The sequence below is a fragment of the Theropithecus gelada genome, chromosome 13, assembly GCF_003255815.1.
Source record: "Theropithecus gelada isolate Dixy chromosome 13, Tgel_1.0, whole genome shotgun sequence".
Lineage (NCBI taxonomy): Eukaryota > Metazoa > Chordata > Mammalia > Primates > Cercopithecidae > Theropithecus > Theropithecus gelada.
The window spans coordinates 92130262-92146627 of NC_037681.1; the positions used below are offsets into that span (position 1 = coordinate 92130262).

At 47.7% G+C, this 16366-nt stretch overlaps 1 protein-coding gene across 13 annotated transcripts in view; it reads left to right on the forward strand.

Annotated features, from left to right (window-relative positions):
* The window catches only part of DYSF (dysferlin), a 231302-nt gene that overhangs the window by 23953 nt on the left and 190983 nt on the right, over positions 1-16366 (forward strand). For all 13 annotated transcript variants that reach the window (XM_025353665.1, XM_025353669.1, XM_025353667.1 and 10 more), the window contains exons 2-3: positions 2984-3039; positions 3990-4081. In XM_025353665.1, the coding sequence (XP_025209450.1) occupies positions 2984-3039; positions 3990-4081 (148 nt within the window). The remainder of the gene's footprint in view (positions 1-2983; positions 3040-3989; positions 4082-16366) is intronic.

Below are 16366 nucleotides of genomic sequence, written 5' to 3' on the forward strand. Positions count from 1 at the left end.
GGGCTGGATTTCTTCATAGACATCAACCAAAAAGAGGAGTCTTAGCAGTTTGAATGCTGAGGTATTAAAGAGATTTGCAAAAATCTAAAAGTGTCACTTTTCGTTTTTTGGGAAGTTACAGTTTTTTGTTATTGTTGTTATAGATGTGTCACTTATGTTAATATTTATTGGGCTTATTATTGTGATTTTAAAATTAGCTACCAAATAATTATTTTTAATTATTTTTAAATGCTTCAGTTATAATTTCTAACGTAAAAATTCATGGATACAGGCCACCTAAGTAGAAGCTCTTTGGCATCCTCAATAATTTTTAACAGCGACATCCTGTGACCAAAAAGTCTGAACTGCTGCCTCAAAGAATCACAGGAAATAAGTGTTTTATAGTGGTCTGTGATTTCAAATTTCGTGATTTTTTTCCATGATCAGTGATTCGAAGCGGGAGAGGGAGTTTGGGAGCTCACCCTCTCCCTGCGGGAGGTTTGTTGGAATCTCTGCAGCACTCACTACAGCGAGCAAATCTTTACAAGATAACTCCCTTAGAATCTCCCTGAGCTCCTCTCTGCCTCCCTCTCGCAGATGGTCTTTTGCTCCCTCTCACGTGTGCACTCTCTCTCTCTATTTCTCTCTCCTCTTCTTCAAATCCTCCCTCACCCCTTGCCTGCCTGCTCGATCCCTCTCTGCTTCCCTCCTCCTCTTCTCCAGGCTCTGAACCTGGCAGGGTGGGGCTGACCCCACAGGAGGCTGCACCGCTCCAGGCTGAATGGGCACTGATGTGCTTGACTTTAAAGCTTACTGGGGCTCCTGGGAGATGTTGCCAGAGGCTCAAGGGGCTTTCGTGGTCCAGGCAGGACTCTCTGAAAGCTGAGCCATCCGGGTGGAGACCAAAGGCTTTCCACTGAGTCTTGCACAGGTCGGGTGGAATGAGGTGATCTTTAAGAGCCGACCCAAATAAAAGTTCGGTGTCGGGCTGAACCCCTTGAATTGTCTGTTGAACGCCCCATCATTTCTGTTCCTGATGCTTACTGGAAAAGTCAGACATGGGTAGCCCTTCCTGTGCTCCCCAGAGCACTGCAGAACAAAGCTTCATTAAATGCTTTCTCTTCTTCTCTGGGTCTTTCCACACTCTTTCTGTGGGTCAGTGTCTTCATGGAAGATATGTCTGCAGACCTACTGGGCTTAGTGGGGGAACCCCTCGCTCTGACCTGTCAGTCCACACAGTGGGCCCTCAAGAGGAGAGGGCCGAAGCTCTGTCCAAACTCCTTGTTTTGTGGATCATTCAGAGAGAAATGCACTTGCCAGCCCAGTAAAGGACCAGGGGCTGCGGCAGCTGCCTGTTTCTCCCAGCCTACGGCTCTTCTATGGAAATGACCTCCCTGCTCACAGCTGTAGAACCTGCCCTAGGACGGGGGTCTCCTTGTGCGTCTCCCTCGCCACTTTTCTTTCAAGCCTCACCTGTCCCACCTCACTGGGGACAGGCACTCGCCCCTTCATGCCCACCGCTCCAGAGGAAGGGCTTCTGCCGTGCATCGTCTGGGGCACTGTGGGTGAGCTCTCAGCCATCAAAGTGTTAGATCTTCTTGTCCACCTCAAAGCCATTCTGCATGCCCTCAGCCGGCCCTCCCAGCCACATAGAGCTTCCTTGGGACAGCTTGCCTCAGACAGACCTCTTCAAGGCCTTGGAGGGTGAAGTGGATTTTGTTTTAATGGAAGTAAAATTAACATATCATAAAATTCACCATTTTAACCATTTCAAAGTATATAATTTATGTGGTTTTAGGTTGCAATGTTGTACCATCAACATCATGATCTAATTCCAGAACATTTTTATCACCTCAAGAAGAAGCCCCATACAGTTTAATCAATCACGCCCCATTTCCATCTTCCCTTTCCCTTTTCTTAGCCCCTGGAAACAACTAATCTGCTTTCTGTCTCTATTAATTTGCTTATTCTGGACATTTCTTATAGATGGAATCCTATAATTTCTGGAGGTAGATATAGTTCAAAAGAGAAATGAAATACTTTCTAGGAAGATGGTTCATTTCTAGAATTAGAAGGCTGGATGTGGTGGCTCACACTTGTAATCCCAGCACTTTGGGAGGCCAAGGTGGGAGGATCCCTTGAGGCCAGGAGTTCGAGACCTGCCTGGGCAATATAGTGAGGCCCCCATCTACACACACACACACACACACACACACACACACACACACACACCAGCTGGATCTAGTGGTGTGTGCCTGTGGTCCCAGCTACTCAAGAGGCTGAGGTAAGAGGATAGCTTGATCCCAGGAGTTTGAGGCTGCAGTGAGCTATGATCTCACCATCGCACTCCAGCCTGGGTAACAGAGAGACATGCTGTCTCTAAAAAAAACAAAAAAGCTAGAATCAGAAAATTTATAATTAAAAAATTTAGGCTGGGCGTGGTGGTTCACCCCTGCAATCCCTTTGGGAGGCCAAGGTGGGTGGATCATGAGGTCAGGAGATTGAGACCATCCTGGCTAACACAGTGAAACCTCGTCTCTACTAAAAATACAAAAAATTAGCCGGGCGTGGTGGCGGGCACCTGTAGTCCCAGCTACTCGGGAGGCTGAGGCAGGAGAATGGCGTGAACCCAGGAGGCGGAGATTGCAGTGAGCACAGATCGCGCCACTGCACTCCAGCCTGGGCAACAGTGCCAGACTCCGTCTCAAAAAAAAAAAAAAATTATTTAAAAAGTCAGAAATAACAATAACAAACTCAATAAGGAGAGTTGACCTGGGTGCTTTCTTTTGAAAACATGTTTCTGAGGTCCCAGAGCTGACAGGGGGAAGTTGTGTGACTGGCACTGGGGATTCATTGCAGACTGGTGGGTTCGCGGGGAATCTGTTGGTTTTGTAAGATTTCCCTTGGCGACCGAGCTGAAGCACAGGTCTCAGAAGCTGAGTCTAACTCAGTGGAAGGTGCAGGGCGGGATGTGTCTCCCCACTCTTCCTTTTGTGTCTTATAGGGGTGAAGAAGAGAACCAAAGTCATCAAGAACAGTGTGAACCCTGTATGGAATGAGGTATGTGAGTTTTTCTCCTTCCTTTTCTCTCTCTCTGCTGTAGTTGTGTCTGCAGGGACAAGTTAGGGGGCTTGTGGAGGAAGTGCCTTCTCAGCAGCGTCCTTGAGGTGGGGAGGGGCTGGTGGTCCAGCCTGCCAGTGAAATCCTTCTGGCTCTAGGAACCTGGGAGGAGGGTTGGTGGCCTGGCCTACTAGGTAAATGGAGAGGAGCTAGACATTTTTTGTTTCTGTTTTCCCCCAGCTCTGGCCAGCCAAGTAAAGGGTGCTCAGGGACTCTCTTGCCTGCCTGTTTCTCTCACACAGGCTGTTCGTTTTCCTTGCTCAAAGCTCACCTTTTCCCTACAGCCCTCCCTGATGAGGCAGGTCCTCCTCTGGCTCCTGCTGGCCCCTGTCTCCTCAACCAGCTCCCTGCATACATGGCTCCCGGGTGGTCCTTTGGAAGCCCTGCTGCCTTGCATGGATGGGGTCAGATGCACAGGGGAGCCTTTGCTCTGAGGAGAGTCATGGGGGCCTAGCCAATATGGCACTAACTCGTGCTGCCCCCCAGGGCCTGGCTTCTGGACAAGCCCAATAATCTTGGTCCTTGAGGATGCTTCAGGGTCACCTGGCTTTTTCCCAGCCACACTCCTGGTTTGGCTTCCTGGGGATGGGTTGAAACTGAGTTGGGAGAGGGGCCTGTGAGAGCCCTCTCTCCTTCTCTCTTCTGCTGTCTTCAGCTCTTACTGTCACCTCTGAAATTCTGGAGCTGTGGTCTCCATCTGTCCATCCATCCATCCATTCATCCATCCATCCATCCAGCCAGCCAGCCATCCATCCATCGGTCCATCTGCCTATCCACTAAAATCATTCATGAATGCCTACTCAGTGCCCCGGGGGCATGAAGGTGAAGCAGACACAGTCTCTTCTCCTGGAAGCCCATAGGTTAAGACACCTTTTCTCTTTTTCTTCCAGGGCTTTGAATGGGACCTCAAGGGCATCCCCTTGGACCAGGGCTCTGAGCTTCATGTGGTGGTCAAAGACCATGAGACGATGGGGAGGAACAGGTAAGGTGGCCAGAGCGGGGTGCTCCATGGCTTGAAGGTGCAGGTAGGATTGTGGAGGATGCAGACTGCAGAATCCAGGCCCCAGGGAGCTGGGGTTTCAATTCACATTTACCAAGCACCTCCTCCCGTGGGACTGGCCCAGTGATAGATGCTGGGAGAATCTGGCTGTGGCTTCAGGAACTCAGCCATGGGTACGGCTGAGTTGCCAGGCTACAGGGGAGGGAAGATGGGCTGGAATCAGGTGTCCACGCATTTGCACAGACAGTGTGTGCCCTAGGGAGCAGGAAGACTCGCTGCCTGCTGCTCCAGCCCAGAGGATCCCTGAGGTGGGTGGGCTCTCTCTCCTGGCCCAGCCCAGGCCAGTGAGGGCAGAGGCCCCCTCCAGGAGGCAGGCAGGCAGGCAAAGTGAAGCTGCGGCCAGCAGGGAGCTTTCCAGGAAGGCTTCATGGAAGGGGCAGGACTAGAGGTAAGATTCGTGGTTTAGAAATCAGAACAGTAATAATGGGTAGCCCGGCCTGGGCGCCTCCCTGTGTCAGGGTTTCTGCTGAGTTTTTCATGTACCTAGTGGGTGGGTTTCCTGGTGGGGGGAATAGCAGGAGCAAACTTGTGGTGGCAAAAGCCGGCTCCCCCTAGGCAGGCGATGAATCCCTTCTCTTGCCATTGAGCTCCTGGGCCTTGTAAACGGAGGTGGGGGGGTGGACAGGTTCAACCCAACCTGCAGATGGGTGGGCCTTGGACTGGGGCTGTGGGTGGACTGGGAGACACAGCACATGAAATTGCACGTGATGAGCCTCGAGCCTCAGGGTGTGAGTCCAGTTGTCCCTGCTGGGCATGAGAGGAGGCATCTGCATTAGATGCCAGCAGGAGTGGGTTCATGCTTCAAGTGTCATTTACAGAGCTCTAGGCCCGAGCGTCAGGGATGGGCTTGCTGTTTTGTGACCTGCTCACAGGGGAGCCTTTGTTTGGGAACTAGGTCAGCGGCATCTGAGGCCTGGAAGCCTGGCTGTGTTGCCCCGGGGTGGGGCAGGAGGGGTTGGGGAGGAGGAGAATTCAGGAACCTAGGGAAGGGCAATCAGGGTCTCCAGCTGCAAAACACCTGGAAAATTTGAAATGTTAAAAACTCGGAAAAAAACCCGAATTGCCACCTTCTCTCTGTGGCTGCTGGCCATGGGTGCACAGTGTGGGGAGGGTGGGGCACTTTCACTGGGCCCCCAAAAGTGCGGCTGCAAGGTGTGGGGCCCAGGCCTGTGGGCCAGGGCATCTTGAGCCCATCTCTTCCAGCTGTTGGCCTCAGCCATCTCCACCTGCACGGGGGACAGGGATTGGAATCAGTTTGGCTACCTTCCCAACATAGACACTGTGGAAGGCAAGGCAGCCGCTAACAGGCATGAATGGTGGACCCGCAGACCAGGGAGGGAGTAGCCCTGGACAGTGGGCAGTCCTCGAAGGCTTCCTGGAGGAGGGTCACTCAGACCCACCACTTGAAGGCAGGGGTAGGCTTTGAAAAGGCGAGAAGGGGAGGGTATTCCAGTGTGTGGATGTGGCGGGCAGCCAGGCTCAGGCCTTACAGGTGCAGCCCTGTGAGAAGTGGGCGGTGGGGAAGAATTGAGATGGGGGTCTCCAATGCCAGGCTGAGGAGAATAGCAGCAAAGTCACACAACTGCCACACAGCTGAGTGTCTGGCCTCATGCTGTCTTATATACAAGACCTTTACCCATCAGTTAGATACGACTATTGTAACTGTCACCTTTATAGATGGGGAAACTGAGCCTCTGAGAGATTGGGCAACTTTCTTGAAGGCTAGTGATGGCAGAGCTGTGATTGGAGGGCAGGTTTTTGGGACATGCTCATAATCACTGAGCCCCATGTGCCTCTCAGAGGCTCCTGGAAGCCCCAGGGTGGTGTTGGTCCCTTCTGGAGAGTTCAGTTCCCCTGACAATGCTGGCGTTGACAGAGTTTAGAGGGGCAAAGGCAGGACAGTCTGGTTACTGCAGGCCATGTAGTGGAAGCACATGTTTCATTTTCATGATCTTATCCAGCATTTTTAGTCTCTGTGGGGAGATTCCCCTCCCCCCCTTTTTTTTTTTTGAGACAGAGTCTTGCTCTGTCACCTAGGCTGGAGTGCAGTGGCATAATCTCTGCTCACTGCAACCTCCGCCTCCCAGGTTCAAGTGATTCTCCTGCCTCAGCCTCCCTGTAGCTGGGATTACAGGTGCCCACCACCACACCTGGCTAATTTTTGTGTTTTTAGTAGAGACAGGGTTCCACCATGTTGGTCAGGGTGGTCTTGAACTCCTGACCTCAGGTGATCCACCTGCCTCAACCTCTCAAAGTGCTGAGATTACAGGTGTGAGCCACCGTGCCTGGCTAGAGATTTCCTTAAAAAATTTTTTTTTAATTATTATGAGTAGATAATAGTTGTACGTATCTATGGGGTACACGTAGTGTTTTGACACAGGCATAATGTATAACGATCAAGTCCGAGTAATTGGAGTATCCATCACCACAAACATTTATCATTTCTTGTGTTGGCAACATTCCAGTTCTACTCTTTTAGTTGTTTAAAAATATACAATAGATTATTGTTGACTGTAGTCACCCTATTGTGCTAGGGAAATACTAGATCTCATTCATTCTGTCTAACTGTGTTTTTGTATCCATTAACCACCTTGCTTCACCCCCCTCTCCCTGCTACCCTTCCCAGCCTCTAGATTCTACTCTATCTCTGGAAGTTCAATGTTTAAAAAAATCAGCTGTCTGTAGGGAGATTTCTAAGACCACAAAGGCAACATGAGAGCTGTGAACATATTTTTGATCAATTCAAGGACCAGTCTAGCCCTCAGAGTGACAGTAGGTGAGGGACACACGCAGGCTGTTCTGGCTCTGTGGAGCAGAGGTCATATGGGGAACGGGAAGCTTTGAACCTTGGGGTCCTCCCACTGGCCCCTGTGGGTGCCCTCTAGTTCCTGGGGGCAGCTAGCTCCCTAAAAAGAAGTGCCCTACATAAGCAATTCACTGCAGGGCCGTGTGCCAGAAATCAGGTCCTCAAAGATCAGTTTGCAGGGCAGCCGATTCACCAGCATCACCAATTTACCAGAAACACCTTTCTTATAGCATTTAAGTGTAATTTTTGATTTTTCCAAACATTTATCTCAGTTTCAGATTTCTAGCAATTAAAACTTGCCTTAAACTAGATTGAAATGTGCACATACCTTCATAAATACTTGAGGACTCTCAGAATATGCCCAAGCAACACTGTCATGGGAGGAAATGATAGAATCTTGACTTCATGGCTAGACACGGTGGCTCACACCTGTAATCCCAGCACTTTGGGAGGCCAAAGGCAGCAGATTACATGAGGTCAGGAGTTCGAGACCAGCCTGGCCAACATGGTGAAACCCCATCACTACTCAAAATACAAAAATTAGCCGGGCGTGGTGGTGGGCACCTGTAATCCCAGCTACTCGGGAGGCTGAGACAGGAGAATCGCTTGAACCGGGGAAGCAGAGGTTGCAGTGAGCTGAGATCACTGGCTTTGTGCCAGGAAAACATGGGATGTGTGGCCTCCTCAGCTGTTTGCAGGCAGGGGCAGTGCCTCAGGGGAGGGAGCAAAGGTACCTGCAAGGTAATTCTGTCACCCCCACCCCATGACCAGATGGCGAAGTACTTCCACCCTGCACATGGATGTGAGAAAACAACCAAAGACAAGCAGCAATACAAATTCTAAAAGTGTAAAAGGAAAACCATACCAGGGAGTGACAAGACAGTTTAAATTTTGAAAGAAAAGGAAAAACCTTCAGGGAACCCAGTTCTATGAGCATTTTATTTATTTATTTATTTATTTTTGAGATGAAGTCTTGCTCTGTCACCCAGGCTGGAGTGCAGTGGTGTGATCTTGGCTCACTGCAACCTCCCAGCCTCCCAGAGTGCTGGGATGACAGGTGTGAGCCACTGCTCCCAGCCCTTTAATGAGCAGTTTAGATTGAAGAACTCCTCGTTGCCCTCCAGTCCTGCCGATTGGGTCAGGAAGCAAAGAGGGACTCAAGGGTTAGGTGGCTGTGCCTTGCAACTGTCCTCGGGCCTCTCCAGTTGGTGGGTTCCAGTGAGGGTCCCCGGAGTCATCATGCAGCCACCCCTTTTGTTTGTGGGAGTCCTGGGCGTGTCTTCTGTGAGCTCATCTGCTGTCCTCCCTCGACCTCTTCCAACTGAGGGGATCACAGCCCTCTGTGTCCATTAACCCTCTCAGTCCCCCTCCACCTTGCCTCTCCTCCCTCTTCCCCACCTCCACCCTCTGGCTCTCTCTGTTTCTAGATTTCCCCTCAAGCCTCCCTCATTCTTTACAGCCTCTCACTCGCAGCTCTGTCTCTGCATCTCCTGCTTTGCTTCTTTTCCTTCCTGTACCCCTCCTTTTATTCTTTCTCTCCTCCTTCTCTTGCCCTTCCTCGATCCTCACCATCCTCACTGCCACTGTCCTCTCTTTCCTATGGCTCCCGGGGCGTTTGGCATTTCTGGTTTTTTCCTGATGATCACTGGCAGTTTAGGGGTGACCTCGTTAAACCAGACTGGTCTGCTGGCCCAGAGTGGGATCTGGGGAATCCTTTCATGCCTCGGGAAGGAAATCTCCATCTGGGAACTGTCTCTGGGCTGCTCAGCATCCCACTAACCCATGAGAGGGGCAGCCCTAAGCCCGAGGACCCCTGAGCCAACTTCAGGGATGGATCTTTATCTGGCTAAAATCAGGTTTCCAATGCATATAAAGGAAGCTCCACTCCTTAGGATGGAAGACACTCGGGCAAACCTAGCGGGCGGGTCCTGTTCCAGGCTGCACTGGACAAGTTCCTGTTTACTTGGGGCTTCTCAGAGAGAAGCTTAAGGGGAGATGATCCAGGTCCCTGACCAGGTGTTTTGGTCCCCGGGATGTTCAGCCCAGAGATTCCCAATTCAGGCCGCACAATAGATTCACCTGGGCAGCTTTTACATACACCCATGCCTGGGCCCCGGCCGAGGTTCTGATTTAATTGGTTTGGGGCAGGGTCTGTGCAGCATCACCCACTCTCCAGGTGCTGGTGTTTTCATTGTGCAGCCTGAGCTGAGAGCCACTGATCTGGACTCTAGACCAGCGCTGCCCACTAGAACTTTCTGAGATGATGGAAATGTCTCTGTGTTGACTAGTGTGATTGAGAAATTGAATCTTAAACTGTATTTAATTTTAATGGCTTAGATTTAATTAACTACATGTGGCTAGTGGCTGCTGTGTTGGACAGAGCAGCTTTAGATTTTTAGAACAGTGTTTCTACCCCAGCTACATCTAGAAATGACCTGGGAGCTTAAAAAAAAATAAGTGTCTGAGCTCTGCACTAAACTGATTAAACAGAAACCTCTGGAGTGGGCTGCAGGAGTCAGCACTTTTGGAAACCACCAGGGATGGTTTCCATGGCAGAGGGGGCAGTGTGCACGCAGGGTAGAGAACTCATTGTGTTAGAGAGACGCTGGTGTTTTTTGGTTGGTGTTGTTTAGACAGAGTCTTGCTCAGTCGCCCAGGATGGAATGCAGCGGCATGATTTCAGCTCACTGCAACCTCCGCCTCCCAGGTTCTAGCGATTCTCCTGTTTCAGCCTCCCAAGTAGCTGGGATTACAGGTGCCCGCCATCTCGCCTGGCTAATTTTTGTATTTTTAGTGGAGATGGGGTTTCACCATGTTGGTCAGTCTGGTCTTGAACTCCTGACCTCAGGTGATCCACCTGCCTCGGCCTCCCAAAGTGCTGGGATTACAGGTGTGAGCCACTGTGCTTGGTCTGATGCTGGCACTTCTGAAAGGAATTGCTCTCGATTTTTCCATGGATTCACTAAGAAATAGATAGAAATGGTCATTCTTGTAATTGTTTATGTATGTGATTATTGGCAAAATAATCACCATCAAGTAATAATGGCTGAAACTGCATATGGTAAAATTGTTAAAGAACTGAAAAACAGGCGGAAGAATCCTGTTGGTAACTGCAAACACTGACCTGGGAAATTGGACTTAGTAGAAATAATTCCACAAAAGAAAACTCAAAATGGCAGGGAGCAATATTTGATAAAACTTGATGTCAACCAAAAAATAATTTAAAAATCTGTGAGCCAAATCTGTGTTGGGAAATTTAAACAGGGATTAATTGTCTTCAATGAAAAGAATTTTGGTAAAATGAAAATAAAGATGGTAAAAGATAAAAAGAAAGCACTTTAATCACTCTGTATGCAAAATGTATCAACACATTAAACTGGTTATATTTAATTTGTTCTGGAAAAATGCCTTCTCAGTGAAAATTGATAACTGTAGGTGTTTTTCATATTTAAATGTTTGGTAAATTTAACATGGAAGCAAAAACCTCCATGGGGTCAAAACATCCACCTGGCAAAGCACCAGGGTCAAAATGATGCTGCTTTGCCTGCAGTGACTCACTAACCCCAGGCCTAACCGGACCCCAAGACAGGGGGCCCAGATGCAACAAGGAAACATACAAAACACCCTGTTAAATGAGGAGGTCTCAAATACCACAGGTGACACCGTATATTAAGGCATTAATCATCGTTTCTCTGAGATACAGGCTTCAGTGGGCTCCCTGTGCTTTTCCTGGTCACTCTACCCTCCAGCCTGACCATGCCCCCAGCCTCCCTGCTTTAATCAAGAGGTATAGCAGGAGGTCTAGTCAGGAGGCACACGACTGCCTTTAAAGAAGCTCTCTTTTAGGTGTTCACAGTGGCATCTTCTTTGGAATAGTGTGATCTACTCTGTACCTTTTAGGGACCGGGTGACTCTGTAAAGTGGGCACTGTGGGGCCTCTCACCTGCACTCAGATGCCTTCCTGCCTTCACCCTCCCCCATGGTCTGAGCGTCAGTCATGGTGCCTGCAACTGGAGAGGAACCAGGAGACAACCTGAGAACCTTCCTGAGCTCCAATGCTCCTTCTCCTCCTTCCTCCTTCAGCTGCTCCTCCTCCCATCCCCACATTGAGCTGGATGATCTGGTCCAGTGGAATAAGCGTGGACTTTGAGAAGAGCCAGGGTCTAGTTGCAACACTCTGTGGCCTTGGGCAGGTCACTACACGCCCCGAGCCTTGCTTTCTTCCGTTCTTAGGGAGTATCAAATCAAGGGACCTGCCACCATGGGGGGCTCCCTAAATGTTAGTTCTGCATTGCTGCCTTGCCCTTGTCGCCCCGTGCTTCCTTCTGCTGCCCCCACTGCTCCAAGTCCCACTGACCCAGCCCTTTCCCACCAAAGGCTGCTCTCAGCCAGCTATGGGTTGAAAAAGCACCAAATCATATGAATGCATAGGTGGCAGCCTATGGCTTCATGTTTCACTCTGTTTCAGGAACTGGGGGATGCTGCTTTATAGCTCAGACTCTGCTTAGAAAGAAGGGAAGTGTTCATGGTAGGTGTCCAGCCACTGCAACAGATTATGAGAAGATATTTTAGGAATGGTGTGTCTTCCTGACATAGGGCCAACTCTGAGCCTGGCCTTGGTGCCATCGGGCCAGAGGTGAGGGCAGTCTGATGCCTCCTATGACAATGAGCTTCATTTGTTGAGGGAATGTGGAGGTTTCCAGGAAGGGGCTGAACATGCTTTTAGTTCTTTAGGGTAGCCATGCGTGGGAGATGACAGAGGCACCCAGGGAGGGGGCCTGGTCAGTCGGGGCCTGTCACCCACACCTGGAGCGTGCTGATGGGATTGAGGGACTCTGTACTGGGAGGAGCAGGCATTCTGATTCTCAGGCTGCCCATAAGAGCTTGCAGGGCAGGGGTGGTGGAATGAGAATGAGGGTCAGGGGCTTTGCTCAGGACCCCACTGTCAGCAGAGTCCTATCCTGTCTTTGACCTGGACCTCTCTGAAACTGTTTCCTCATCAGGACAATGGCAAAAGCAGTTCCTATGTTGCAAGGTTGCTGTAAAATTTAAATAATATAATGCATGTGTGTCAAATGCCTGCTCAGTGCTTGGAATACTGAAGGTGCAATATATGGGGGCTGTTGGGAGCAGAATCCATACAGATGCAGAATCCATACATAAACGCCACAAACATGTGAACACTATGTGCGTGGCCCATTTGGACACCCGGCAGTACCTGAGTGTGCACTAACATTGCATAATATGTGCACATGTATTTTTTTTTTTAAATTTAAAACAACTAAAAAATTCCACAAAAATATTTAAAAAATCTAAGTAATTTTTATAAGTATAAAAGTGCATTTCATTCTTAAAAAGTTCTAAAAGAAAAAGTACAAGTTCTCCCACCTTCTACCCATGCATTTCTTCTCTTTTCTCCAGAGATGCCCATGGTTAACGATTTGGTGCATATCTTTCTTTCTTTTTTTGAGACAGAGTTTTGCTCTCGTTGCCCAGGTTGGAGTGCAATGGCATGATTTCAGCTCACTGCAACCTCCGCCTCCTGGGTTCAAGTGATTCTCCTGCCTCAGCTTCCGGAGTAGCTGGGATTACAGGTGCCCGCCACCATGCCCAGCTGATTTTTGTATTTGTAGTAGAGACAGGGTTTCACCATGTTGGCCAGGCTGGTCTTGAACTCCTGACCTCCGGTGATCCGCCTGCCTCGGCCTCCCAAAGTGTTGGGATTACAGGCGTGAGCCACCACACCCAGCCTGGTGCATATCTTTCTGGACTTTTCCTAAGTGATCTACAGACATCTGTTTATATACATGCATGCTTGTTTACTTATACAAAAATGGAATTATGCTATATGTATTGGTCTGCACTTTGCTTTTTATCACTTCATCATTGATTCTTTCCCAGGTCAGTCCGTCACATTTTTAAATTGTTACGTGGTATTCCGTGGTATGTGTGCACCGTAGTTTACCCCACCGTACTCTCATTGACTGATATTTAGTTTCTTTCCAATGTCTTGCTCTCGAATGCTTATCCAGTGAACATCTTTATCCAAATATTTTTATGTTCTTATGCTATTTTTTTCTTTAGGATAGGTCGTTGGAAGTGGGATTACTAGATCAAAGGGTATGAGCAAACAACATTTTTGTAGATTCTGCCAAATTGCTTTTCAAAAATGATGTCCCAATTAATGTTCAGCAACAATGCAATAAAGTGCCTGCCAATTTATGTTTGCTAGTATGAGGGACCAAAAAAAGTATCTGTAATTTGTGTTTCCTTGGCCGTTTGTAAAGCTGAGCATCTTTTCTGTGCTGATTGCCCCTTTCTATTTCTTATTTTGTGATTGCCAATCATTGTATTTTGGGTTGCTTGTCTTTTTCTTTTTAATTCATAATAATTACATATATTTGTAGTATTATTAGGAATACTAACCCTCACTCTGTTCTATCTGTATAAAACTTTTTTCTCTCTGCTTGTCACCTGTCAGTTGCACATTCACATGGCAATAGGCATTTACCCGGAGGTGCATGTGTACACACAGACCTTTATTTGTTTGTTTTGAATTTTTAAGTTCAGGGTACAGGTGCAGGTTTGTTATATAGGCAAACTTGTGCATGGGAATTTGTTGTACAGATTATTTTATCAGCCAGGTATTAAGCCCAGTACCCATTAGTTATTTTTCCTGATCTTCTCCCTCCTCCCACCCTCCACCCTCTGAAGGGTCCCAGTGTGCATCCTCCTCTGTATGCCTACCGTGTTCTCATCATTTAGCTCCCACTTATAAGTGAGAACATTTGGTATTTGGTTTTCTGTTCCTGGGTTAGTTTGCTAAGGATAATGGCCTCCAGCTCCATCCATGTTCCTGCAAAGGACATGATCTCATTCTTTTTTATGACTGCATAGTATTCCAGGGTGTATATGTACCACATTTTCTTTATCCAGTCTATCATTGATGAGCATTTAGGTTGATTCTCTGTTTTTACTATTGTGAGTAGTGCTGCAGTGAATATGCATAGCACATAGACCTTTATAAAGGCAGAGCTTTTTGCTCTGTGTTAGAAGTTGGGAAAAGGCATGGGCTTGGCCTCTGGTTTTAGCAAGCTGGTTTGCCAGCCCCTGGTTCTGGCATGCTTGGGAGGCTGTTTTGGGCAGGAGTATTTGCTCTTCACTGCCCCATTGTTTTCAGCGGGCCCGTAAACATTGACCATATCCTTATTTTCAAGGATTTTTACGACTATATTTTGCCCTGGATTCTATCCAGGACATCCCTGAGTTTCAGAATCATTTTTCTTTTGTCTTTCTCTAGACTGAAGTGGAAAACTATTTACAGTTACCCTTGGGCAGGCCCTGGGGAATCAAATACTGGCAGGGAGGCTGCCAGAGGCCAGGGGACTCAGGGGCTGTGGAATGTCCTGCTGTCCCCCGTTTCCTGCCCCTCACTGCCTGGCACGCATAGTGGAGAGCTGGAGGGGCTCAGAGGACAGGTGCTTCCTCCGCTGTACGGCGTGTGTCTCCTTCCAGGACAGGGCTCTCTCACTTTCCTGTCACCCGGCTCATTGACGCTAACCAGGGGATGATGCAGCTGAGTCAGTGATGAGTTAGTTGTAGTATTTACATGGTTTTAATTGGCATGTCCTTTTCTTAGTTTCAAAGAAAGAATGAGAAATGGATACATGGTAACCCTTCTGGAACATTTTTTTAAATTCAAATTTAAAGTTGCAAAAATAGTACAAAGAATATCCATATATTGTTTACTCAGATACACTTATTCACATTTTACTCCATTAGTTTTATTATATGTATTTTATTATATTTATTATTATTATTATCTCCCTTCCTCCCTCTCTCTCTTTTCTCTCTCTCTTCTCTCCCTTCTTGTTTCTCCCTCTTTCTCTTACTCCCATTTGAAGGTAAGTTATATTCATCATGGTCTTTGACTCCTAAATATTTCAGTGTATATTTCTTAAGAATAGGGACATAGTTATCAACATCAGTAAATTTAACATGATGCCATACTTTTTTGTTTGTTTCTTTGTTTTTGAGACAGGGCCTCACTCTGTTGCCCAGGCTGGAGTGCAGTGCCTTGAACAAGGCTCACTGTACCCTTGACTTCCTGGGCTCAATCCATCCTCCTACCTCAGCCTTCTGAATAGCTGGGACCACAGGCACAAGCCACCTCGTCTGGCTAATTTAATTTTTTTTTTTTTTTGGTCGAGACAGGGTCTCATTATGTTGTCCAGGCTGGTCTTGAACTCCTAGGATCAAGGAATCCTCCTGCCTCAGCCTCCTAAAATGGTGGAATTACAGGCATGAGCTACAGCAACTGGCTGATACCATACTTTTGTCTAATATATTGCTTATATTCCATTCATGTTAATGGATGAAATAGTGTTTTTCATAGCAATTTCCCTTTCCCCTCCCCCAGTGCGGGATCCAGCCCGTGGTCCATATTGAATTTAGTCATGTTTCCATAGCCTCCTTTAATTTGGAACGTTTGCATAGTCTTTGTCTTTTATGACAATTTACATTTTTGAATAATATAGTATTCCTTTTTTCTAATAGAATGTTCCTCATTTGGGGTGTCAACCTAAATAACAAACGGAGAGAGACTCTCTAAAGAAAAAAGATATTTATGAGGGAATACAGCCAGCCGTGGGAATATGCATGCCATAGTAAACCATGTGAGTATTTAAGGAGGTAAAGAAACACAAAGGTTTTCAGCTGGGTGCGCTGGCTCACACCTGTAATCCCAGCACTTTGGGAGGCCAAGGTGGGTGGATCATTTGAGGTCAGGAGTTCAAGATCAGCCTGGCCAACATGGTGAAACCCCATCACTACTCTAAATACAAAAATTAGCCGGGCGTGGTGGCGTGCGCCTGTAGTCCCAGCTTCCCAGGGGGCTGAGGCAGGAGAATTGCTTGAATCCGGGAGATGGAGGTTGCAGTGAGCTGAGATCACGCCACTGCACTCCAGCCTGGGTGATAGAGTGAGACTTTGTCTCAAAAAAAAAAAAAAAAAAAAAAAAACAGGAAGGAAGGAAGAAAGAAAGAAACAGATTTTTAGAGGAAAATAATTAGGATTACATAATTATTTTGAAATATTATCCTTGGCTATAAAAATCAATTACAAGGGTGATTCTGGTCTGAGGTTGGACAGGTAATTAGTGGGCAGATGTTCTTGCAGAAGTGTTTTTTGTGTAAGGCTGTTATGGCCTTTGTGCAAGATTGTGTTTTTGCAGTCTTTTGTGAGGGTTTGCGTTATCAGGCATACAAGCATGAGAACCCTCTCTTCATGGCCTTCCTTAGCTCTTTTTGTCAGGGTTTTCTTAACATTAGCGACTTCATTTTGATTCTGACAACTTTCACGGCAATTTGTTTAATGTTTTCTCATGCTTAGATTCAAGCTTG